This window comes from Lepus europaeus, chromosome 10 (genome assembly GCF_033115175.1).
Source record: "Lepus europaeus isolate LE1 chromosome 10, mLepTim1.pri, whole genome shotgun sequence".
NCBI lineage: Eukaryota > Metazoa > Chordata > Mammalia > Lagomorpha > Leporidae > Lepus > Lepus europaeus.
Window position 1 is genome coordinate 109,027,797 of NC_084836.1, and position 26,604 is coordinate 109,054,400.

Here is a 26,604-nt window from a genome sequence, read left to right on the forward strand (position 1 = left end):
TTGTCTTTTAAAAGTTTTTGATCAAATGTCATATGTAAAACTGCAATTTTCCTCAGCTAGTGACTCCTAATCCCATTCAATCTGCTATTATTTCATAGTACTTATCACTTTCTATTGTAGCACATATTTACTTATATTTTATTGCCCATTGTTTATTTTCCAACTTTCCACTTCTTACTACCACTTGAATATAAAGTCTGGAGAGACTGAGAAATTTAAATTTCTACATTATTCACTAGTGTAGCACAAGAGTGTCTAATACATCTTGTACCTACTAGGGACACATAGTAGGCATTCATTCAAAAATTGTTGAATGAATGAATGGTAGCTCATTCTGAAGATTGTTATGCTCTGATATTGGAAAAGGGTAATGCGATCTTAAAAAGAGATGCAGGAAGGAAAAGTCCATGTCCTGGGATTTCAAGATATCACTATTCAAGGATGCCATCCTCAGTGGCTTCAGAAGTTTCTGCATATCTCTCATTATTTGGAGAAGTACTTCATAGGAGTAGGATAATATGCAGGAAAAAGATTAGTTTTGAATCTCAGCCCTACCATTTACATAGCTATGTGACCTCAAGCATGCCACTTCTCTCTGAACCTCTGTCTCTACATTTGTGAAAGAAGGCTACAACCAAAAATAATCACTTCAGAGGTAGTGAGAATTAAATGACATGTGCACAGCAACTAACGTAGCCTTCAGCAAAACCAATGCTAGTTTCTTCTGTTCTCCTTTAAAAACAATGAGGTGTGTTCCTTAACGCATATAGAAAGTTGAGTTTTCGAATTATTCCAGACATTGCAGACCTATAAGGCAGAAAGCTGGAAAGGAGTAACCTGTGGTTGAGGAAGGTAAAAGGCTAGAAGCATAAAGTGCTTCAGGGGAGAGAGGGAACAGTCAGGAGGGAAGGGGCAGCAAGGACACAAAGTGTTTCCAAAGAGTCTTCCTGGGCTGCAATGAATACAGGAGTCTAAGGAAGCCAGCACTGAGTGATGCGGTTGTTAGAACTATGACTAGAATAGAGACACCAGGAGCAGGACTTTGTAAGAGATGGAGGTGCACGGTGAACTATCTCTATCTCTCCTAGACTAGCACCAAAGTCTCTTTCCTGGTCTCCTCACCACCTACCATGGGATTAAAGCTGTCAAACCATGTTAGCAACTTCCCTCTTGCTACAATGCATAAAACAGCTGGGTGAATGCTGAATAGCTAAAAGTGAGCCACTGCGATCCATCTTGGCTGCTAAATTAACATAATTATTCATTATACAAATACTAATCAATCATCTATCCTTTGCCAAACACCATAGCAGTCTCCAGTGATGTAGTAGTAGCCAAAACAGAGGTGCTCTGTGCACTGTGATTTAACAGTCTAGTGAAGAAGGCAGACACAAGAAAAAACACTTGAATAAACAAACATCTGCACACATGATATTCTGATATATACTAAGAGGGACTGGAACATAATTTTATTAGGAAAAGTAAGTGGCAACTCTTTAGACCAGAGATTCAGGAAAACACCAAAAGGTGATATTGAATCATGGACCTGAAAGACTGTCTGTGGCTGAACAATGAAAGACAGAGCAGGGAAGAATGTTTTGGAAAGAGGAACATAATTGTGGGGGCCAAGACATTGGAAAATTCTTACTATTTTCAAAACATTGGGAGAAATCAATATGATTGGTCTGAACTGAGCAAGCCATGTGGCCAGAGATGAGACTAGAGATGTTCACGGGAATCAGCTCATTCTGGCCCTTGTAGTTCATGGGGTACATCTGATTTTCATCCTGAGGGCAATGGGTAGTCAGTGACAGGTTTTAGGTCAGGCAGTGGCATAGTGAGATTTGCATTTTAAACTGTAGAATGGTAAAGAAAGTAGATATTCCATCAGTAAAATATAACAACAACATAATTAGGTAAACCTTTGTTGATGGATCAGTTTGAGAGGAGAGTAATAGGGCAGAATGAAAAGCATTACAGAGTGTCCAGGGACCAGATTTGCAAGTGTATGTATTTGCTGGAGCACAGCTGGCTGGAGACTCAGTAGCCAAACACTTGGTCTCCAATGTAGTAGAAACAGAAGTGACTCTGCTTGCTTAGAATGACTCTCTTACTTCCTGAGCCTCTGTCACATCTGTAGATCAGAGGGAATTTCATCTAACCCAGATCAAAGATCCTGAAGATGAAAGGGGTTTTCACCTTGGAAAAATGGAATTGGCCCATAGAGACTTCAACTGAATAAGGACACTCATTTCAAAATCAAAAGTGTCCAAATATTTCCATGTATTGAATTCTCAAAAATATGGACTGCTTAAGAAAATATGGAGTGATCAAGGAGATCTAATCAATACTCTGGACTTAAAAATGGCTCCCAGATTAGAATAATCTGGAACACCTCCTTTACAACTACGTCACTGCGAAGAGGTAGCCACACCAATTGGTCAATTGGGTCGACTGCTAATTACATAAGCGTATATTTGTATATGTATGTGGATATGTGTGGGTGGAAGAAAATACCATGTGCACCGGTATTTTGTGCTAAGTCACTTCACTTGATATCTGATATATATATATATATATATGTGTGTGTGTGTATAGAAATAACACTAACATGTTATTAGTCTTATCTACTCCTACTCCAACACATTCACCTCCCTGTTACCAAGATGATATTGCTAAAATCAAACTCAACTCTGCCCTTCTACTTCTCAAATCTGTGTTAGCTCCTTGCAGAAGACAATAAATTTTAAAGTCTCTAACACATGAGACTATTTAAGACACAGTCCTTTATTACCTCTCCAAGTTCATCTTTTACTACTTAACCCCATGAAGCTGATCTCTGAAGACCAAGAAAGGTCAAACTGTTCATAATTATAAATCCAAGGGAAGGAGCTTCCTGGGAAAAGGGTCAGGGACAGCCTGACCTAAGGAGGACCAGCACCATGGACAGAGATATAAACACCAGCTTCCGCCTTTTACATTCTCTCTCAAGCTCTAGGGAGAAGTTAACATGATTGATGTCTTTTGGACTCTGTATTTTAGGAAACACATTTACACTAACAAGGTATTGTACAAGAAAGGAAAAGTTCTTTTCAGATCAGGGATATTCTTCAGAGACCCTGCCAAGCCATGTAGCAGTAACAGCATATTAGAAATTGGTGGCAGGAATGGGAAAGAGGCTAAATTCCAGGCAGTATATAACTGGCAAAGAATCATCCTTTATTTTTTTTCTGCCTGCATTCAATGCAGAATCTTGAAAACAGGCCAACTTTGTGTGGTATGATTGTATCAGGTTTCTTAAAAATTCCTATCAATTTTAACTAAATCATAGGATTTCTATGCCTGTCTTATCCACCTATCAATCTACTCAACCATCCATTCATCAACAAGGGTTTGGGGCGCCTATTCTGTGCTACACACTGTGCTACATGAAGAATGTATAGTAGTAAGCAAAACATAAATTGTCTCCCCCATCAGAGCTTGCTCTCTAGTAGAGGGGACAGATGTTAACTAAGCCATTTGGAGACTGAAGTCAATGCTGAAAAAAAGGATCACAATTCTATGATAGCAACAGACAATATAAATGTAATCTGGTAAGGAGAGACAAGAGATCCAGGAAAGAAAGAAATGCATGAATTGAAATCTAAATTAGTCAACAAGAAAAAGAGTGTGGGCATAGCCAGTGCTGTAAATGAGGGGTTGAAAAACATTTGTATATCTAGAGAGTAAATATTTTAGGCTATGTGGGCTAGATGGTATCTTTGGTAACTAGTTAACTCTACCATCATAGCACAAAAGCAGCTATAGGACATAGATAGATAAGCATGGCTGTTCCAATAAAATTTTAATTACATTAACGAAGTCAGCTGGATTTGGCCAAGTTTGCCCACTCCTGCTCTAGATAAGACAATAGCATGGACAAAGGTCTCATGGCAGAAGGAGTGTGGCAAAGGTTATGTACTGAGAAGTTTGGCTAGAATTCATAGGGAATGGGGTAGTAAGATGTAAGAGCCTGAGAGAAGTTCGCAGGTCAGGATGTAAGGTCAGGATGGAGACTTTGGGCTTTAGCCTAACAACAATCAGAAGCAAGAAAATTGTTTTAAGTCCGAGACAGGTGAGGCAACATGTTCTGATTTCCCTTGAAAAGATCTCCCTGGTTGTTACCTCCCAAAATGGACAAGAGAATGACAAGAATGGCTATAAAGATTATTTAGGGGCTGTGGATCATACAGAGGGAAGAGATGATTATTTGGATAAGGATGGAGGTCACGGTTGTAGCAAAAAAAAAGTGCATGGGTTCTAGATACATTGAAGATGTGGAATAACTAAAACTTGGTGTGGAATTTGATGTGGGAGGTGAAAGAGAGAAGAGCATGTGAAGATTAATCTATGCTATGACTGCTGAATGTGTCCTTGCTGTTAAGGGGAACTGAAATTTTATTTCATTGCTAGCCTCCATGTAATTAGGAAATCAACTCATATATTGGAAAGGTGAAATGGAAACCATCTGAACAGAGACAAATCACATGGTTAATGGGCCAAGGCAGTCCTTCCTCACCAGGCAACATTCTGATAGCTCTGAACACACCTCTACTGGGTGCACCAAGCTATGTAACTGCTGTTTGTGTTTCCTACACATAGGTTTTTGGAGAGTAGAAGTGACATTTCTTGTTTGTTATGATTCATGTTGGTGGCATCTCCTGCTCATCTGACATCCATGTATTCTGGAGACCTGTGTTCATCTGAGGTGTTATCTGATGTCTAATGGTATGGGCAGTATTCTACACTTCATTGATTTATCCCACAAAAGGTCAGGCGGTGCTGGGAAACAATATGTCAAGAAATATCCCTTCACAGGTGAATAGGGGCCACCAGAGACCGGCGATGGGAATGCAGTGACAGAGGGGTTTTGCTTGACCTGGTCTTTGGTGCTTTTCATGTGCTTCCTCAATCTTGGTCACACTCAACCCTATGGCCCTTTCATTGACATTCCAAGATACATGGATCCATTACAGATCACTAATACGTAAACCTGACTTCCAGTTCTTGGCGCAAAAGTCTACCTTGAATACTGACACCTGGGCTGAGGACACAACCATGGAGTCACCCAACCCTAAAATTAACTCACAAACACTGGGTTCCATCCCAGGATCCAGGGGAATTACCCAAGGGTCTGCACTTACAGCCACTTTTATAGTTCTATGGTTTTTTTTTTTTTAAGATTTATTTATTTGAAAGACAGAGTTACAGAGAAAGGTAGAGCCAGAAAGAGAGGAAGGTCTTCCATCCACTGGTCCATTCCGCAAATGACCACAATGGCCAGAGCTGAGCTGATCCGAAGCCAGGAGCCCAGAGCTTCTTCCGAGTCTCCCACACGGGTGCAGGGGCCCAAGGACTTGGACATCTTCCACTGCTTTCCCAGTCCACAGCAGACAGCTGGATTGGAAGTGGGGTAGCTGGGTCCCAAACCGGCACCCGTATGGGAGGCTGGCCCTGCAGGCTGGGGCTTTAACCCACTAAGCCACAGCACTGGCCCCAGGTCCTTGTTTTAATTTTATCTCTTCATCTTTGACTGTTTTTTAATAGGTACTCCTTTAAGTAAATCTTGGTTCAAAGTCTGGTTCTTCCACTAACATGCTGAATGACCTAAGGGCAGTGTGTTTTCCTACTATGGGTCTCAATTTACTAGTGCACAGAAAAGACTCCAGTCACCTTGTGTGCAAAATGTAGCAAACACTGGTATCTCTAGATGCACTCCTCTGCTGAGCTCCAGGCCCACAGATCCAACTGCCTATCTGACATCTTCAATGACTCAACAGTCCCTCAAACCTAGCCTTTCTATATTTAAACTCCCCTCTTATGCTTAAATCGGGCTGTTTCCCGTGCTCATTTTATCATTTAGTATCATCACCAACCCACCTAGAGTGAGTGTAAGCAGAAGAGAGTGAGGGCTGAGGTCTGTTTCAGTGGTTGGAGGCTGGGAACAACAGTAGGAACCCATGAAGGACAACTAGAAGAAGTGCCCGGAGAGGACAAGAAAAATGAGCATGAAAGGGAAGCAAACAAAATGTCTCAAGGAGAATCTGCTTGCCACATAAATCCTGGCTCACAGCTGGGTTTGGCTTCTTGGTAGCTGTGTGGCCCTGAAAGTGATCTAAATTCTTTGAGCCTCAGTTTCTTATCTTGCCTCATAAAGTTGCTGTTGAGATTATTAAATGAAATGAGGCATGTAACGTGTTTTGTCCAGGAATGACTCAAAATGTTAGCTAGTAGAATTCTCTGTGTTTTCAGCTTACTAAGGCTGTAGCTTTGAGCTGAGAGGAAACATGGTCTCTAAGCTCGGTTGATTCTGCTACCTAGCAACTATGTATTTACATTTTCAACATCACTTCTTTATCCCTGATTACTTTAACAAGCACTTTCTAAGTGCCCTGTTATAATTCAGGACCACCTGTGAGGTATAGAGAATAATTCTATTTTCTTCTCTAGATGTAGTGGCCTGGCATAAATTGTCAAAAGCAACTTGAGTTTTGTAGCTTTACTGAGGTGTGTGAGAAGGTGTTGAGAAGGAATGGCTGGGCCAGCTCCCGCTGCAAGTGGAGGTCTGTCATGATAGAATGGCCTCTACTTACCTGCGATCCAAAGATGAATTTACAAAACTCCAGGAGATAGTAGGCCACTATCCTAAGAGGATGTATCACTGAGATCATGCTAATTTCCAAGCAGGTTACCCTTCCTGGGAAGGGAATTTCAGTTGTCCACAGATGGAAAGAGCTCTCCAAGCAGGTATTGGCTACTATTCCAGCCTCACCTCCAGCCATATGTGCTTAGCACAGTGCTGTGGACTCCAACCCTACTTCTCTCAGTCCATCCTGCTCCTCACAGCGGCGACTTGTTGTCCCTCCCACCTGGGACGATTTTTTCTTGTACCCCCTTCAAGTCAGACTCCATCTCCTTCTATAGCACTCTCTAATTCACTTAGGCAGAATGAATCACTTGCTGAGTCTCTGATCAGCATTCCTGAGACATTCTACATGCCTTTTCTCTATCACTTATCACATTTATTGAAATTAATCCACTTACAAGTTTCCTCTTGGAGGACAGAAATACCCTTGAAGGCAGAGACCATGTCTTATTTATATTTGGAAGCCCTACGATGCATGCCATATATAGTTGGCACTCGATGAATATTTAAAGGAACACCTTGGGTACTCCCATAACCAGGAAATGGAAAGTATAATTCAATTTGAGAAGGTTCTATTTATGCAGAAATCATATTGAGGTTCTACAGAAAATACCAAAGATAAACCATTACTGACTACACATCATTTTTTTGAAGGAGACCATGGGACAAGGATTAGAATGGCAATAGCCCCAATTCTATTGCCAGTTCTGTTAGTGACTCAATGAGAGATCTTGAGAAAACCCATAGGGACTCAATTTTTTGCTTTTGAGATTGGAGGTTGGATGAGATGACATCTATGGCAATTTTTCATTATGACCATTTCTTTTGCAACTATTATATCTATTATATCCATTTTTGAGTCTAATGTTTGTCTCTGAAGCTTGTCTTAATGTAATTCCTTATTGTTGTGATGGGCAATTTGTCCACTTTCTGAATGCTAACTACATTTTCATTTTGCACTTCCAAGGAGTAAACAATTCCATTCAACTCTGGGTTTTCAGAAACTTGGTAAGTTTGACCTTTAATCTGTCAGTCAAGTCTATGATTGCAAAATACACAGCAATCCCTGCAAAATAGTCAATAAAACTGAAGGTAGCAAGCTTGTAACATTCAATTCTTCTTCTAGGTTCAATTTGCTCCAAATTCCTCCAAACAGAACGCTTTCATTTTTAAAAATTTGTCTCCACAATACTCCGTTGAGTGCTTGGTTTCTCTGTGACTCATCATTGCTTTTCCTTGTAAATTTCCAACATTTCAATTGTGATTCTTAGATCGTCCATGTTTCAGACAAAAGAAAAAAAAATCCCAAGAAAGCTGAAAGGATCTCTCAGATTTGAGAACTCTCAAAGCTATTAATGGACTTAGGAAGCCTTCAGGTCCAGTGCCCCTGATGGCAATGTCTCTTTTTTTTTAAGATTTATTTATTTGAAAGGCAGAATAACAGAGAGCCAGAGGCAGAGGCAGAGGGAGAAGGAAAGAGGGAGAGAGGGGGAGAGGGAAGGAGGGAAGGGGGGGAGAGGGGGAGAAGGGGAGAGGGAAAGAAGGGAAGAGGAGAAGGGAAGGGGGGGAGGGAAGAGGGAGAGGGAGAGAGAGCTAGAGCGAGAGCGAGAGCAAGAGGAGAGAGATCATTCTTCCATCTGCTGGTTCACTCTCCAGATGGCCGCAATGGCCAGAGCTGGGCCAATCCAAAGCCAGGAGCCAAGAGCCTCCGCCAGATCTCCCATACAGGTGCAATGGCCCAAGCACTTGGGCCATCTTCTATTGTTTTTCAGGCCATAGCAGAGAGCTGGATTAGAAGTGGAACAGCCAGGACTTGAACCGGTGCTCATATGGGATGCCGGCCCTGCAGGCGGTGGCTTTACCCACTACACCACAGCGCCAGCCCCAGGGCAATCTCCTCTTGATGCATCCCTGGGAAGGGGGAACCAGAGCATTTCTTACCAGGTGTCACTAATTCTCTGCTATTACCAGACAACTTAGCATGAAGAACTAAAGGTCTGGGGTCTGGGAATCCTGAGTTCATCTCAATCACTTGGAAACTGTGTTAGAAGCAGATTGCTGGGACTTCCCTCAGAACCCCTACTACTGAGTTTTGGGTTCAGCAGACCTAAGGTGGGGCCCAAGAACTGTCTTGTAACAAAGTCCCTAGGTGATGGATGCAGCTTGTGTGGAGACCATGCTTTGAGAAAATGGCTCAAAGTCTGTGGGCTTAAGTTTCCTTATCATAAAATTGGAGTAATAACACCTACCTTTCAGAAGGCAGTATAGAGAATGGTGTTGGCTGTAGGCTTAGGGGCGTCAGACAGACCTAGGTTTGAGTTCTGCTGTTTTAAGGTGTGAAGCCTTAGGCAAGTTTCTTACTGTTTTTAAGCCTCAGTTTCCTCACTGGAAATTATCAGGTATAATCATAACAATCATTTAATTTTCCCAACACACCAGTGAGATAGGATTGCACATAAAAAACCTCAGTATGGAAACGGGCCCCACACTTCCAGCTCAGTAGATTGTTAGTATCATAAATAAATTACTATATTTATATTTTATAAAATTATTTTGTAATTATTTATCATTAGAACAGTAATAATTATATTTCAAGGTCCCAAACTGGGAAGATTAAGTGACCTCATTGGTTGAATGACTAGAGATAAAAAATATTTCGGTAGACTGTGATAACAGGATCAAATCTAACCAGGAACAAAGAGCACAAATATAAAGTCCCCTTCGCTTGGGCACCGCAAATCATCTTCTCCTGGGCTGTAAGAGGCAGCCACCTGAGAGCCAGGCCCTCTACATGAGCAGCCATACCATGGGCGTTAGCCGGTTAATCCGAACCCAAGCTGGGTATTGCAGATCAGGTTTGGGATCTAGAATTAAGGTGATAATGGTGACCCTACTTCCCGTGACTTAGTGTGGTATAGACAGTCATGGTGACCTTGGGAACCACATACTCCAGGGGCATGGCCGAGATGGAGACAAAGCCAATTGGGATTTTCAGAAGGGATGGCTGACTGGGGGCTGGCAATTAGCTGGCACAGGAGTGGATGTTGCAAGAAAACCAAGACTGATTCTGTTACCTTACTGACACCAGAGGCCAAAGGCCAGTACATGGTTGCTGACCGACATATGCTTGTGTGCAAAAACAGGAAATCAATGAATGGAAGCTGCAGGAAACAGATTTCAGACCAACAGAGGACAGAATTCACTATGAGAAGTGCTGGAACCAGATGTGTTCTTGGATCTGGAAGTTTTCAGCATGAATTTTATCCCCATATTTCTCTCCCTCAATACTCAGTGGGTATCTGATGGGTTAGAGGCTCAGGCCGTCATAAGAGAATGGACTGATCTACAATCATGGAGGCCAAAAGGATGTGCGTAAGATGGTAGCCTTTACTTCAGGAGCTGCGATGATATCACTTATGAAATCAAGGTAAGAACTCCTATGTGGTTGCACTGTTTTGAAGATAAGAGATAAGATGTGGGCAGCATCTAGCAAAGGACCCAGAGAAGGTCCTGCACAAAGGTAGCAATCCTTAGCATGACGTATCATTAAGTCAAGAGTTTTCCCAGAGACACACACCAAGGTCAGCCAATTTGCCCGGGAACCCATTTCTTCATCTGCTTCATTGTCCTCCTTAAAGAGTCAAGGAATCCTTACAGGGAGTTCACCAGAAGTGTTTTAAAGTCATGACCTGTCTCTGCTTTTTGAATTGCTTTAGTTATGTAACTAAAATAATCAGTCCAACATTTTTGCCTAGTGCTTCCTTTTGCCTGCCCTATTTCCACTGAACCGTCTTGTGAGAGCATCAAACTCGGATAGTCCCTGACCTGCCCACAAAGAAACCCTGTGTACTGCTGGAAAGAGAAGGGGGATAGGGTTTCAAGACTTGACATCTTCCTCAGCAGCAAGTATCTCCTAAGGCTGTTGTGTGCTGACCTCTAGGTATATTTTGGTCACCTTAGGAGGAACTCAGCTAGGGAAAGGGCCCAGGAGCTCTCTATGCAGGCTGCTACTGCACCGAGCAGGATAGCAAAGACCATCTTTGCTGGACCTTCTGTCTCTTCTGCCCAGCTGTGAACACTCTGTTAGGGGTTATTTTGCTGTTCATCTCTCTCTGGATCCACTTAGGGAGGGTCCACCTTTCTTTTTTTTGACAGGCAGAGTGGACAGTGAGAGAGAGAGACAGAGAGAAAGGTCTTCCTTTTTGCCATTGGTTCCGGCTCAATAGCTAATTCTCCGCCTTGTGGCGCCAGCTCACCGGGTTCTAGTCCCGGTTGGGGCACCGATTCTGTCCCGGTTGCCCCTCTTCCAGGCCAGCTCTCTGCTGTGGCCAGGGCGTGCAGTGGAGGATGGCCCAGGTGCTTGGGTCCACCTTTCTTAAGAGGCTCCTGGTGAGAACAGCGCCCAGAAAACCTGCCTGAGAGCACCCACGGAACAGCCATTTTCCTGCAGGAGTTTTGGTGAGCAGAGGAACCAGAATCAGCACTGCCCTGCCAACAAGCAGTCCAATTTAATATCTGCCCAGCTTCCTGGTAGAGAGAGAGCTAAAGGTTGGGAGGAAGACAAAGATGCTTGGTTTAGAAAGGAGACTACCTGCTTGGGGTCCAGGCTTCATTACCTACTTATCATTCATCAAATGGTCCAGTGTCTGATGACCCTTCACCTGCCAGACATGGCACCATTCAATAGGCAGAAGCATACAAATGAAGGCAGAATTAACTAGAGGCTGCCAGAGAGCAAGTGAGTCTGTTAAATGCCATTATGATAAGAGTGGACGACCAAGCACCTAAACCATGGGAATTCGATAGGGATTGTATTGAAGCACTTTTGTTTATACTGAAAATGAGCAAGGAGATGATGACATATAAACAAAAGAGATAAAGAAGAAGACTTAATCATGGATATATAAAGGGGGCACAGGAATAAAGACCCAGAAAATGACACCAGTGAGCCAAAGATTACAGAAAAAAATTGCAAGTACACTAGGCAATACGATAAAAATCAGATGACTTTAAAAAAGCTAGCATTTCTCTAAATGGAAAACAATGCACACTGTTTGTCCTTGAAATGTGACAGGTATTCTCTTTTAAAGAATGCTAATGCATTCCAAAGCAATGGCCTATATCTGACAAAGCCCCATCACCCCTGCGTCCCTGAGGTCAGATTCCTATACAATATTAGGAGACTTGATTGAGTAGATGTTGCAGAACTAAGCAGTCACCTGGAATAAAAAACCTCAGAAAATAAACCTACGCAGGGAGAGGCAGAATTTGAATTAGGCAAGGGCCCACCTGTTCAATAATGAAATAATTGCTCAAGGCACATTCTTCTGTAATCTTTTTCCAATGCAACCACTATTCTTGTGCCCTGCCTCTCTCAATGCTGCCTCAAAATTTGCACATAATCTCAGTGCCTCCCAAAGACGCCAATTCAGAAGCCAGACAGTCACTTCCCTAATGTCACGAAAATAGATTCAATTTTACATACATCAGGGTGATTTCAGAAGCAATTTCTCCATCTCCAGTGTAAGCATTACTTACAGTTTTTTCCCCTTAAATCGCATCCCAGTGGTTCCACAGGGCATTTTAAAAGGTAGCTGATGCATTCTAGGGCATTCAAACAACCCCCTGAGTATGTTTGCAACTGTAACCACAGGACATCAAATGCGCAGAGAGAGCACTAAAATATTCTGCAATTTGGATAAATGCAAATTTCATAATTGAGTATAAGTCAATTAAAATTTGTTTTTTTGTCTTTTAAAAGCAATTTCATTAGAATGATTGTATAGGCATAGATGTGTACATGCTTCTGTGTGCTTCTACCTCTCTGTACTGCCAAAAGCTTGTGGAGGGGCCAGTGCTGTGGCACAGTGCATTAAATTGCTGCTTATCATGCTAGCATCCCATATCAAAAAGCTGCGTTCAAGTCCTGGCTGCTCCGTTTGTGATCCAGATCCCTGCTAATGCGCCTGGGAAAGCAGCAGAGAATGGCCTAATTACTCGGCTCCTGCCACGGTGTGGAAGAATGCAATGGAGGTCCAGGCTCCTGGACTGGACTGACTTGGCCCAGCCCAGATCTGGCTGTTGCAGCCATTTGGGGAATGAACTTGTGGATGTAAGATTTCTCTCTCTCTCCTCTCTGTCTCTGTCACTCTGCCTTTCAAATAAGTAAATCTTAAAAAAACAAAAAACAAAAAACAAAAAAAACCTGTGGAAAATGTCATTGAAAGAGAAATATTTTGTTCAAAGGTGTTTTTTTGGTTTTTTTTTTTTTTGGACAGGCAGAGTTAGACAGTGAGGGAGAGAGACAGAGAGAAAGGTCTTCCTTCCATTGGTTCACCCCCCAAATGGCTGCTATGGCCAGCGCGCTGCACCTATCCGAAGCCAGGAGTCAGGTACTTCTTCCTGGTCTCCCATGGGGTGTAGGGCCCAAGCACTTGTGCCATCCTCCACTACCTTCCTGGGCCACAGCAGAGAGCTGGACTGGAAGAGGAACAACAGGGACAGAATCCAGCACCCAAAATGGGACTAGAACCCGGAGTGCTGGTGCCGCAAGGCAGAGGATTAGCCTAGTGAGCCACAGCGCTGGCCCAAAGTTGTTGTTGTTGTTGTTTTTTTTTTTTTTTTTTTGAAATTCATGTATATGAAGACTCTTCAAAAAGTTAATGGAAAAATGCATAAAATAAAAACAATCCACCATCCAAGAATTTCAAATGTATTTGCACAAAAATAAACTTATCTTATAATTCCAGTTTTCCACGAACATTTTGGAATAGCCATATATGTATGTGTATAAATGTAAAACACACAAACACACACACACACACAGACATCCCCTCTCCCCATTCGTTTGGAAAGATTGTGCCTGGCCTTTAAAACATTGAATTAGATTTCTCACCAGCTAATCTATCTCAGTCCTGGGAGTTTTCATCTTAAGGATCTAAGTTTTGGGTCATGGTGAAAACAGTGGTGATATTTCCCTTTGAAACCCAAGAAATCAGTGTTATCTAAGCTTTTATTTGGTATCAGAAAAACTTGAGACCAAATACCCAATTTCAAGGGCACATGACTGTCAGAGATCTTTGACTATAATCTTTTTGGCATTCAGAGTCCTCCTGGGGCACATTTATAAATGTGAGAGTGAGCACAAGAAGCTGGACTGTATAGGAAAGGTTTGGGATGAACAGGCACTATTTGATCAGTATTTAAATCAACTAGACTTACAAAAAAACTTCTCTTTCCATGAGCCAAAAGCTGGGGTGCTAGTGACAACTCAGTACAGCCAGAGGATCAGACAGCCCAAGATGGTCCTTTTTCTTTCTTTCTTTCTTTTTTTTTTTTTTTTTTTTTTAGATTTTATTTATTTACTTAAGAGGTAGAGTTACAAATAGAGAGGGAGAAACAGAGAGAGTGAGATCTTCCATCTACTGGTTCACTCCCAAAATTGCCACAATCTGATGCCAGGATCCAGGAACTTCTTCTAGGTCTCCCATGTGAGTGCAGGGGCCCAGGTACCTGGCCCACCCTCCATTGGTCTCCCAGGCCGTTAGCAGAGAGCTGGATCAGAGAGGAGCAGCTGGGACATGAATCAGTGTCCATATGGGAGATGGTCCTTTCTTTAAAGACACTCAGGAAAAGGTAAGCCAAACCACAATGAGATATCACTTCACCACTGTCAGAGTGGCTAGTATCGAGAAGAGAGGAGAAATTGCTACTGAGGATGTGGAGAAAGGGGAACTCTTATTCACTGTTGGGGAGAATGTCAATTAGTGCAGCCGTTGTGGAAAACAGCATGGTGATTTCTTTAAAAGCCAGAATGCATCTGCCATCTGACCCAGCAATCTCACCATTGGGTGTCTACCTAAGACACGTGAACTCACTGTGTCAGGGAGATGGCTGCTCTGCTATGTTTGTAGCAGCAGTTTTCACAACAGCCAAAATAAGGAATCAACCAAAGTGTCCATCATTAGGTTAATGGATAAAGAAAATGTGATGCATATATGTAATATATATATACACGAAATGGAGTACTATTCAGCCACAAGAAGAATGAAATCCTGTCATCTGCAGCAAAACGGATGGACAGGAGGACATGATGTTGAGTGAAATAAGCCAGACACAAAGACAAGTACTGCATGTTCTCCCTTACATGTGCAGCTAAAACAAAACAAAACAAAACAAAACAACAAAACTCAATCCGGACACACAACGCTGATTACTAGAGGCTGAGAGGGGAGAGGGGCATAAAAGGAGTTTGGATAAAAATACAGGGGAGGGGCCAGCGCTGTGGTACAGCAGGTTAATGCCTTGGCCTGAAGCGCCAGCATCCCATATGGGCGCTGGTTCTAGTCCCGGCTGTTCCTCTTCCAATCCAGCTCTCTGCTATGGCCTGGGAAAGCAGTAGAGGATGGCCCAAGTACTTAAGCCCCTGTACCCATGTGGGAGACCTGGAGGAAGCTCCTGGCTTCGGCCTGGCCCTGCCCTGGCTGTTGAGACCATTTCGGGAGAGAACCAGCAGATGGAAGATTTGTGTCTGTCCTTCTCTCTGTAACTCTGCCTCTCAAATAAGTAAACATATCTTTTTTAAAAAGTAGGTATCTCGAAAGAAAAAATAAAGTTGGGAGGGCTGTTCAGGAATGAAAGGAATATAAGAGACAGAAACCAAATATGATTGAGTTGATTGAATCCTGGACTGCAATACAAAAACAAATAATAAGGAACCTCGTGGCGACACTGAGGAAACCTGGTTTTGCACTGGGATATGAGACACTGATTCACAGTTTCAGCTCTTGGTAAGATGACTGGTGGCTGTGTTGCAGAGTCATCCTGGTTCTTAGCAAACACACACAGAGGTCTCTGGGTGTGGAGTGTTGTGATGTCTGCAACCCAACTTATAAGTGGTTTTGAAATATTTGCATTGACACACACACACACACACACAGAGAGAGAGAGAGATAAGGAAAATATATGTTTCAAAAAGTTAACAATTGGTGAATCTAGGTATAGTGTATGTGAGTATTCTTTTCCCTCTTCTCTCAACTTTTTTGTTAGATTAACTAATCTCTCTTCCTAAACTCCAAGCATGTCATTGCTTGGAAACAGTTGCTGTCTCCTCTGAAGTGTTGCCTGCTGAATCGGAAGGCCTATGAACACCACACGAGAGGCTTTGCAAAAACTGCACAGTCCTGGCTGCACCCCTCAGCCCCGAGGAGACGCTGACTCAGTCAGTGAACGGTGGGCCCAGATATGTGTGCAGTCTGAAACCTGCCCCGGGTGGATTCTGTGCAGCACTTAAGCTTATGAATCATGGGCCTGAGTTACTCTCGCTTCCTGGACGCATCAGATTAAGCAGGAACGAGGTGTGTTGCTCTGGAAAGGTGAGCCAAGCCCACTGAGCCTTGCATAGCTCACCTATAACATGAGATTGATAATCAGTAGCACTAACCACCTCCCAGGACGATGGTAGGCTGAAATGAAGGACAGTATCTGCATCAGAGAAGTGGCAAATAAGTAGGTTTCCTTCCCTCTTTTATCCTCTCACAGATCTGCATCATTCCAAATGGATCATAAGTGTTTTTTTTTTTTTAAATGTGGTATCTTCTATTTACAACTTACATGGTGTATGAAGGAAACCTGTCTATGATCACATCCTTTGAGGTTCTTTGCATTCCCCAATTTGGAGCAGAGGCTGGGCAATCTAGCTTATTAAATCCAGGAAAGAACTGGATTATAGCATAGCTGAGAGATAAGAACAAAAGCCAGTTCTCCTGAATCTGACCACCAGGATGGCCTCAGATCCGTTAGCAATCTCGGCACTCTCCTTTGGATGCGGCTAACCTGGAAGCCTTACCCACTTTCGTTAGCTTGGTGACATTTTTAGCTCTGCAGAGGACTGGGGCAGTGTTGACTAACTGCCACTTGCACACTGGATGGAGCTTGGGACTGGTCAGGCTTGTGGGGCATGGGTTCTAGCTTGGACATGGAGCTCACCCGCCGTGGGACTTTGAGGGGGCTGCTTGTCTGGGCCTCAGTTTCCTGAGTATTCAGAACAGAGGAAGTCATGATCCATGACTCACTTACCTTTTGTGGTTTGTATGAAGCATAGTCTTGGAAATTTTAAGTCACTCAACTCAGTAAGTCTCATTTTTCTCCTAAGGGCATAGTCCTCCTGCTTCTTTTTACTATGATTATTTTAACCTGCCTCTATTTATGTCCACAGCAGTTTTGCTGACTTGTTCTCATTTCCACCTGCTTTAGGCTAGATCCCAAAGTCCTCCTTTTCACCCTGATGAGCTGCCCCAAGTCTTCACCTGGTGGACCCTTCATCCTAGACCAGGGCATTCCAGAGAAGCATCCCCCAACCTCAGGCCTTGCAGCACCTGACTGCCATGAGGGAGCAGAGGCCCTAGGGCCACGGATGTCCCCTTCCCCTCTGTTGGCTTAACTTACTGAATCCATTTACGTCCTGGGAACTAGAAGAGAAGCCTTCGTCCTTGCGGCTGGTGCTGAGCTTGGTGGTGGGTTTGTCGGCCGAGGCCACAGGCCCCATCTCCCTCTGGGCTCCACTCTGTGTCTCTTTCTGCTTCTTGGCCAGCTTCCTTTGGGACATGTGCAAGGGGAAAAAAAATCACAGTCAGATGGTGCCAGTTGCATTAAAGCTTTGGGAGGATGATTATTCTCCTTCTCTACCCCTCATCTTCAATCCCTGAACCGGGTTCTTTCTCCAGAAATAGGGTCAAGAGAGGCTCTGCAATGTCAAAGTGGAAACCACCCAGGTCCTCCTGAGACCAGGAATGGTTTCAGTTTACTCAGAAATGTGAACCTCACAATGCCTCTTCCCCAACAAGGGGCATGGTCTATAATGGAGCTCAAAACAGGAAATAAATGAGACTTACACAATGCTCCGCCACTCTCAGGCCACAGGTGAGGCCCATCCTTGGGTTCTCACGGTCTTCATGGGGCAAAAGTAGAGACTGGGGAGCTAGCCTTTGGCTCGGCAGTTAAATACCCACATCTCACATCAGAGAACCTGGCTGGATTCCCAGTTTTGGCTTCTGACTGCAGCTTTCCGCAAATGGAGACCCTGTGAGGCAGTGATGGTGGCTAGTAACTGGGGCCCTAACACCCAAGTGGGAGACATGGATTCGGTTCCTGGCTCCTGGCTTTGGCCTTGGCCTAGCCCTGGCTGTTGCTGGCATCTGGGGAATGAAACAACACATGGGTATGTATGCTCTCTCTTTGCCCCCAACCCCATCTCTCTGCCTCTAATAAATAAAGACAAAAGCTTCAAAATAGATTTGACAACCATGGACAATGGCCCCTCGCAGGGAGTGAGCTTGTGAAATAACCCACTGAGCAATGGTGTTTTGAAGCAGAGGCTGCTTGTTGGCAGTGGGTGAAGGTGGAGGTCGATCTCTCAGCTCAGAGGGAGGAAAACTAAGCTGAATTTGATGCAGTTACTCACAAGGAGTAACAGAGCCTCAGAACCAGGTGGGCACTTATAACAACACTAGTGTAGCATGGTGGTCCTCAAACTGTGCAATCACCCAAAAGTCGAAAAAGCACAAAAAGGCCCAGGAAATGGGACGGAGCCTGGACCTCTGCATAGCACCACATTCCCCAGGTCATTCTGACACCAACCACAGGAGGTTTACACCAGGACCCTAGGGTCAGGCCAACTTGGGTTCTCATCCTACCCAGCTGCCTGCAGGTACATGACTCGGGGCAAGTTCCTTAAGTTCTCTTTAAGTCCAGAGCTCTTCCTCTACACACTGTGGCAAGCAACAGGACTTAGCTCTTAACTGATGGCTGGATGAAGAAAATGTGGTCTGCACACACAATGGAATACGACTCAGCCATAAAAAGAATGAAACCCTGTCTTTTGCATCAAAATGGATGCAAGTGGAGACCATTATTCTTAGTGAAATAAGCAAGACCTCAAAAGACAAATATGTATTTTCTCTGATTTGTGGTACAGAGGACAAAAAAGGCCTCATATGAATGAAATCGACATGCTGAGACTTGATTATTATTTATAGTCCTTGTCTATACTTCTGCGGAATAGTGGTAGTTCTACTTTTTAATTGTTGGATTCTTTATTTGATGGAAGATTAAGCCTGTGGTTATAAAGTAATTTGAAAATACGTTATTGTAAAAATTAAAAGAAAGAGGAGGAAGGTGGAAGTCTCACTGCATACTTAAAACTGTATATATGAAATATATGAAATCTCTTTATATCAATAAAAAGCAAATAAAAATGCACAGAGCACAGGGCCTGGCACATGCTGAACATTCAGAGCACGGTGGCTGTTGGTTTCATTTTTCTATTACTGCAATGTCCAAAACTCCTCGTTCAGAGCCCCACAGTGGAGTCCCATCTCTCTCTCTGAATTATATCAAATCCTACAGACTTTGATACCTCACCAGGGAACTGGAAGGTTAAAGAGTTCTTCTTTTATGGATTTGAAATCCAATTCCATTAAATTTTGCTGATGGGTCTTAGATATATCATTAAAGATATAAAAGTATGACTAACTCTTCTTGCATATAATAGTTATTCAAATACTTCTGGAAAGCCGACACCATCCCTCTGAGTTTTCCCAATATATCCAAGGGTCTTCAGATAATGTTAATTTACTATATGCTTCTCTAGAAAAACAAAACCAAACAAAACTAGAAGATAGGGTTTGGATGCTTTCCCTGTAAAGAAATGTTGTCTATTTAAAGAGATAAATAAGATTAACCTGAGTGGACATCACACAACCTACACATGGACTGAAACATCACATGGTGCCCTATAAGTCTGTACAATTTTCACATTTTAAAATATTGTTAAGATTACAAAATCAGTATGTTTATGGAATATGTACCCTAGGGGAAAAATGCATGATATCAAAAATTTTTTGCACAAAAATAAAACTTATCCTTTAATTCCATTTTCTGTGACTTTTTTGAAGTCTACTCACATGCATCCAAATATAGTTATTATGCTCCTGTGGTGTGAAAGGCTATAGGATAATATTAAATATCTTGAGGATGAATTTCTCTAGGTCTCTTGCTCTTTTCTTAACAAGATTTGACTTTGAATTCAGTCCTGGTCACTCCTATCTGAACACAGAATGACAGATATCCCAAAGAGGTCAAATTCAGGGCAATATAGGAAATACTTTTCTATAGCTGAGCCTACCTGATCATGAAATACATAGATTCAGGAGATAGTGACCTCCCTGCCAGAGGAGGTACTGGGGGCGAGGGTAAACCTAGACTCAGAAGTGTTTCAAAAGGAGCTCAGCTACAGTCCAATCCAGTTTGCCTGTATCCACTCTGATCTAAAAGTAGGCAGCACAGAAGAACTGCAGACAACACACTCAAGGGAGGAAAATCTCGGGAGAGTTTGTTTGTAGAAGGATTCCTGAGAAGGTGGGCAGGGTGTAGAGGAGAATTATTTACCACCTGTGGCCCCAGGGAGACAAGACAGTGAAGCATTAACCCAAACCTGAAAGGACAGAGTTGTAAGGGGGAGGCCACCAGACAGAAGCAGTGGCTTCCTCCTGAAGGGTCCAGCCTGTTCTAGATGACGTCTCAGGGACAGAACCAGAGATAAAAAGGCACCAATTACAGCCTCTTTGTCCCCCTCATGTTCTGTAATGGGTCTGATGATCTGAACCCAGGTGAAAACCAGAAGTGATGTAAGATCCTTCCAACGTAGTACAAGTAAGAACAGAACACACTCTGGAGAGAGAAATCAGAGTAGAAAGGTAGAGAATGAAACTGGACCCAGAATCCAGATAAAAAAGATAAAAGCCTTTACATTTCTCATTTGGGGCATGATTTGAAGACAAATACAGCCTAAAATGCAATTCTTCACTTATTTGTCTTTTTTTTTTTTTCAATTAGCCCAGGGAAAAGAGGGAATTCAGGAATGGGAACACACGTCTTGTTACACTGCTTTGGCTATAGGCATATTGCTCTAGTAGTGAAACTACTGCAGGCAGGCAGAACAACAAGAAATGAGTCATCGGATTGGATCACTTGTGCCCTTTCTCACCGTCAGCAGGCAGTCACCGGGCAGGGAGAACTCCAGTGAAAGAAAAATGAGTAAGTCTGCAGCTGACGACATTTCAAAATTTTATTCTTCATTTATTATCAAAAAGGAATGTGTTTAAAAATGTATATGTGACCTTCCTAATCATAAATTTGAAAAGATATACAGCAGATCCGTTGCCTGTATCTAAGCTCCATTCACACTACCCCAGCAGGAAATAAAAGGAAATCTGATAAGAGAATTAACTTTAAAACTATAAATGAGTATGTATTGGAGGTTTTAATATTTCTGTGGAGGAAGAACTCCCAACCAGACTCATTCCATTCAGGGTAAAATAATATGAAGACAGTTGTCTCAGGGACAAATCACTGGTTTCCAAAGGAATAATCATAATGAAAAAAGGTCTCAGTGCTTCTACCAAAAAATGCTATTTTACAGAAATGCTTGGGTAGTTCTAAACACCTGTATTAAAAAAATGAAGAACAGAGTATCTTCAAAACACAAAGATCTTTAAAAACTGGAAAGCTAGTTGTGTTGCAAAAGAATCAAATATATGACATCCTTAGTATGTAGGGCATGGTTGACACCACACGGTCATGATGATAATGATGATGCTACATAATAATTAAAAATGTACAGACAGGTGTTTGGGCAATAAACGTGGCTTTAAGATAGAAAAGAAAGAAGCAATAAAAGGAAACAAAACAAAAAAAACCCTACAGTTTGGGGATTTATCTCTATTCTTTCAAAATTCAAAATTTATATATTAAAGAATCTGTCTCTGTATCTGGAAAATTGTTATTCATTCCAGTTGCCAAAGAGTTTAATTTACTACCCCTTCCACCTTTTTTCTTCCAGAGAGGGGAAGTTCCAAATTTGAGCATCGGGAAGGGAAGACCCTTATACTCTGAGCCAGACATCAACTCAGCCCTATCTTCCATACATACTTCCTACTAAGAAGCATCGTCCACCTCACTCCACCTCCCTACCCCGAGAGCATTCCTTAATACCCTGTATTTCTTAATGGATCCCCATTCCTCTCCATGGCCACTTCTTTATCCTTCAATGGTATGGTTCATGTCATCCAAATGTCACCACCCTTTGAGGCTTATTCCTCCTCATCCAGACAAAATTGTATCTTTCTCTTCTTGCCCAACTCATCCACTGAGCACCTGCCTATATCAACCTTTGCAAGGGGGAAGAAGACCTCACAGCTTATTGACTCTGAACCTCTGAAAGCAGAGATGAATGACAAAGACAAGTATTCAACAGATAAAATACAGCAACAAATATAAAACCTACTAAGATGATGCATGCTAAGAAGAAGTGTCTGGTGCTATGAGAGTTAATGCCTGTTCTGAACCCTGGCAGGAGATCACGGAAGGTCTGGTGCCCCAACAGCCCAGCACTAGTGTCGTCAAATGCACTGATTCAGCTCTACCTCCTACTTGCGCAAGAGCCTCTTGGGAGAAGTGCTTTTGACTCTCTGTACCTATTTCAATTTCCAGCTGAGTGTCTGGCAAATAGCCAGTACCCAATAAATTTGTTGCACAAATTTATATTTAAAAGTCTACGATGTGAAGTGCAGAAAAGATTGTCATCCTGCTCTGAACACAAATTATAAGCACTTTTAAAAAGATACATGCAAAGGAAGGGAAGGAAAACCTGTATAAGATTAATTTGTGACCAGAATATTTGTACCTAGGAATATTTTTGGTTAATAACTTAGCATTTCCTCCTTGGAATGCTTGCAGAATTAATGGAATGTTTGCAGAATTAATGGAATGTTTATAGCCAGAGTTTTCTTTTTCCCCAAGAACTCACAGAATATCTACAGCTATAGAATGCTAAAAAGAAAAAAAAAATCCCTCATAGTCATCTGATTCATGGGATGATCATATAATTCATGGAATCCTCAGAGCCTTTAAAACTCAAGTACTTATGGCTTTCTGAACTTGGGATTTTTTCTTCCGTTGTTCTGAGATTCAACAGGGTCACACAATTTCACCAGCAGGGGGTACCAAAAGCTGGCAGAATGAGAGCACGCATAAGCATGTATATTCCTGTGCAGGGACATTTCTAGAGCTGAAGAATGTTTTAAGGCACAACTCAAAGTTCACTGATCCTGACAGGTGGGGACGATGTGACGTGGTCACAGCTTTTCGGCATTTTTCCCTCTGATGCTGGCTCTGAGGACTCTCCAACTATTGCTTGGTAGCTGAGTGAGCAGTAGGCGGTAGGGGATGTGCCCACATGGGCCTGGAGTCCTGTAACTGATTCTGAGCACCACTCCTTACAAGGGATCCTGGCAAGTGGAATGCCTCAGGGGACAGAGAATGCAGAGCTGGGAAGGGGGCTGAATTTGCGCTAGCAGGGAAGAGTATCTGAAACATCCAGGGGTATTTCTCATGGAGATGGAGTACTAAGGAACGCTCCTTTCACACTTCTGACAGCTGGATCTGTGTGGTCCCAGGGGACAGAGTTGGGACAAGGTGGGCTTGACACAAGTTAGCAATTTCCAGCAGAGTAGAAGTACTTAGGTGCCTTTTGGATGCACCTAACACCTGAGTTGCCCTTCCCAGTGTTTCCTCTTTTGCAATTCCCTCACTCCAATGTCTCAGAAGTGCTTGCCTCTTGGAGGTCTTTGTCTCCTCCCCAAATTTAGTAGCTTCCTCCTCCTTGCTCACTGTGCCTGGCAGATGGTTAATGAACAACTACTTCGTACCAAGGCTGTTACAAGAGACTATGATGTGAGAAGCTGAATATGAATCTTGCCCCTGTGAAGGTTTTGGGAAGCACCAGGATCCCCATCATTGGAGGAGTCCAAGTAGATGGTGGGAAGCTGCCTAGAAAACAGGCAGTGGGGGATTCTAGCATCAGGATTCTGCAAAATCACTGAATCTGTTCTGGGCCAGGAATAGGAGGACACAACCCAGTGGGTTCCACCCAGAGTTTTTCCCTGAATATGAAGAGCCGCCCATGCTATCCTGGGGACACATGGTTCAGGCACTTTCCTCTTCCAGAGGACTCTTCCTCTGGCCCATCCTCTCGTTTGAAAAAAGAAACAGAGGCCTACCCAGAGGAGGCGCTTAGCCGAGGCACACGCACCTGGGTAGAAGCCACAGGACCCACACTCTGGTTTCTGCCTGTCAGCTCAGGAAACCTGTTCCTACATCCCTCCACCTCTTCTAGGGATAAAATTAGAAATGCAAATTCAGAACACATCACACAGGGCTATAGTCTCTTCCAAGTGAAGTAAAACCTCATTAATCCAAACCCCACTAACACAGAGTCACTGGGACTGAGGCAGAGACTGGCACCATCATATCAGCGATCAACAATGTAAATGAGAATACAGATGTGTGCAGGATTTAAAGGAGCGCACACTGCTTTCCCATGTATCAGGAGGCAGGGTAGCAGTTAACACACTGGCTTTGGTGCCAGACAGCCTGGCATCAAAACCTGGCTCCACGGCAGAGCTGTGTGAGTTCTTGCAAGTTACACATCCCTCTGTGTGTCAGTTTCTTCCTGTCTGTAGAACACAGGTTACAGTAGTACTTTACAGTAAGATGGTTGCAAGGATTAAACGGTATGGTGGTAGCAAAGTTCTTTTCCCAAGGTTTGCACACACCAGGCCTTCAATAAACACTCTCTGGTGTGACCACCTTTTAAATACATGAAGCACCCATGTTAACTTAAACAACCTTATATTTATTAAATATGGATCCTTTAAGACAGATGCCATGATGATTGGCTCTTCTCTAAAAACATCTGTTGATGTAGTCTGGAGCCATGATTCTCAACCATGGCTGCACGAATCGTTTGGGGAGTTTTAAACTGACCGATGAGATTCTGACTTCATTGGTCTGGGGTGCAGCCTGGGATCTCAGTTTTTAGAAGCTCCCAGGTGATTCTAATGTGCTACCAAGCTTGAGCACCAGTGATGGAGAACAGTGGTTCTCCAAGGGCACTCCTGGACTGGCAGCGTCAACCTTACCTGAGAACTGCATTAGCAGTGTGGCTCCTCTGGCCCCACCCCTGACATTCTGAATCAGAAACTCCAGGTAATTAGTAAGCTCCCCAGGCAACTCTAAGGCATGCCGAAGTTTGAGAAGTACTGATATAGATGGACCGATTCCTCAACTGCTCTGAATCAGTGGAGAATCCTTTTCATGTTTCATTAGTGATAAAGGAAAACCAAGAGGTTGGAGACCTAGGTGTCAGGTCCAGGTGTCTAAATATCTCACTGAGTTGCCATGAGGGATGTCTTTTCCTCTCTGGGTGATGATTTCACTATGAGAGGAGCCAGTGTCTGACAAACACAGCAAGAGCTGACGCTTTTTAAATGACGGTTATGGGTCGAATTATGTCCCTCCTTCCCTCTCCTCAGCCCTCACATACATGAAGTCTTAACCTCCAGTACATGTGAATATAACCTTATCTGGAAACAGGGTCTTTGGAGCTGTAATCAAGTTAAGATGAGAACATTATGGCGGCCCTGGTTCTGACATGACTGGTGTCTTTACCAGCGCAGGCACAGACTGCAGTAGTGCAGCTACAAGGCAAGAAGCATCAAGGATTGAGAGTCGTTAGAAGAAAAAGAAGGGAAAGGAAGAGGAAAGGAGGCTTCCATCAGAGCCTCAGAGGGGACACTGCACTGCCCACACCTTGATTTTGCACTTCCAGCCTCAAGAACTGTGAGAGTGAATTTCAGTTGGTATAAGCCACTCAGTTGGTGGTTGTTTGTTATAAAAGCCCAAGGAAACTAATACAATGGCCATAAAAACAATGTCATAAGTTCCATTTATGTAATAAACAAGTTCATGGAAAATGCATGTTATGAAGAAATAGAGAATCCAATTTTTTGCAAATAAAATAAATTTATCTTTTAATTCCTTCCCCCCAACCTTTTAAAGTTCCTTGTAAGTTCTGTATATCTGTTGCTGAATAATGGACAATGAAGAATGAATGCCTAGTAGCAGAGGGAGAGCAGAATCTGTGATTGAGACACTGGGAGCTCCCTGAATGCGCTCAGGCTACTGAACACTGAAGCCTTGGGCTGTGCATATGGCCCATCTGTTTTTGGTGCCATGGGAAGACCTTCAGCTTTGGTCTCAGACAGACTTGGTTGTAAGCAACTGTGTAATCATGATCAAGCCCCCATCTCTACGAGACTACGGGACTCAGTTTCCTCAACTGTGGGATCCAACATGTCATACCCGAGTTCATGTTACCGTGACCATCAGAAACAGTAAATGATAATCCCCCATCACGATCTTTACAGAGAGCAAACAATTGCAGCTTCTTTCTTCCCCCTTCCTCAGTGATCTGCATGACTTTTTCCTCCCGGAGATGAGTACTACAAGGAACCAGGGAACTACTTCTCCTCCCTGTGCTCTCCCACAGTCCCCAGCCCTTGTTCCTCTATACCCTGCTGCTATGACCACAACCCAAGCCTGACAGCTGGGCAGATGCTCTTCTCGAAGTCATGCCTGGTCCTTCATTTTCAGATCACTCCCAGTCACAGAGTCTTGGATTCTCTGGGTAGGCAAGGTTCTTGAGATCTTCCAATCATTCTACTGCAGCTTGGAGATTCCTTGCAACACCCCAACCAGGGGATACACGAACCCTGACTGCCCAACTCCAGTGATAGGCACACATCCCCAGTGCAGGCAGTGCAGCTCTTTAAGAGGATTTCTCCTCTGAATTCAAGCAGTGCCTCCCCCAGATGCCCCTCTATGGTCTGTCTGTTGTATCCCTGTAAAGCCTGTATGTGGCTAGATGGATTTTTCCAAGCAACTTCTTCCAAGCTGTGTCTTCCGGTTGCTGAGACTCTAGGGCCACTTCCTCCCCAGTTCAGTGAATTGCCTTCTCCACT

At 43.2% G+C, this 26,604-nt stretch overlaps 1 protein-coding gene across 1 annotated transcript in view; it reads right to left on the bottom strand.

Annotated features, from left to right (window-relative positions):
- Nucleotides 1–26,604, bottom strand: part of PTPRT (protein tyrosine phosphatase receptor type T) — a 787,789-nt gene that overhangs the window by 103,396 nt on the left and 657,789 nt on the right. The window contains exon 15 of the mRNA XM_062202558.1: nt 17,132–17,280. Coding sequence (XP_062058542.1) covers nt 17,132–17,280 — 149 coding nt within the window. The remainder of the gene's footprint in view (nt 1–17,131; nt 17,281–26,604) is intronic.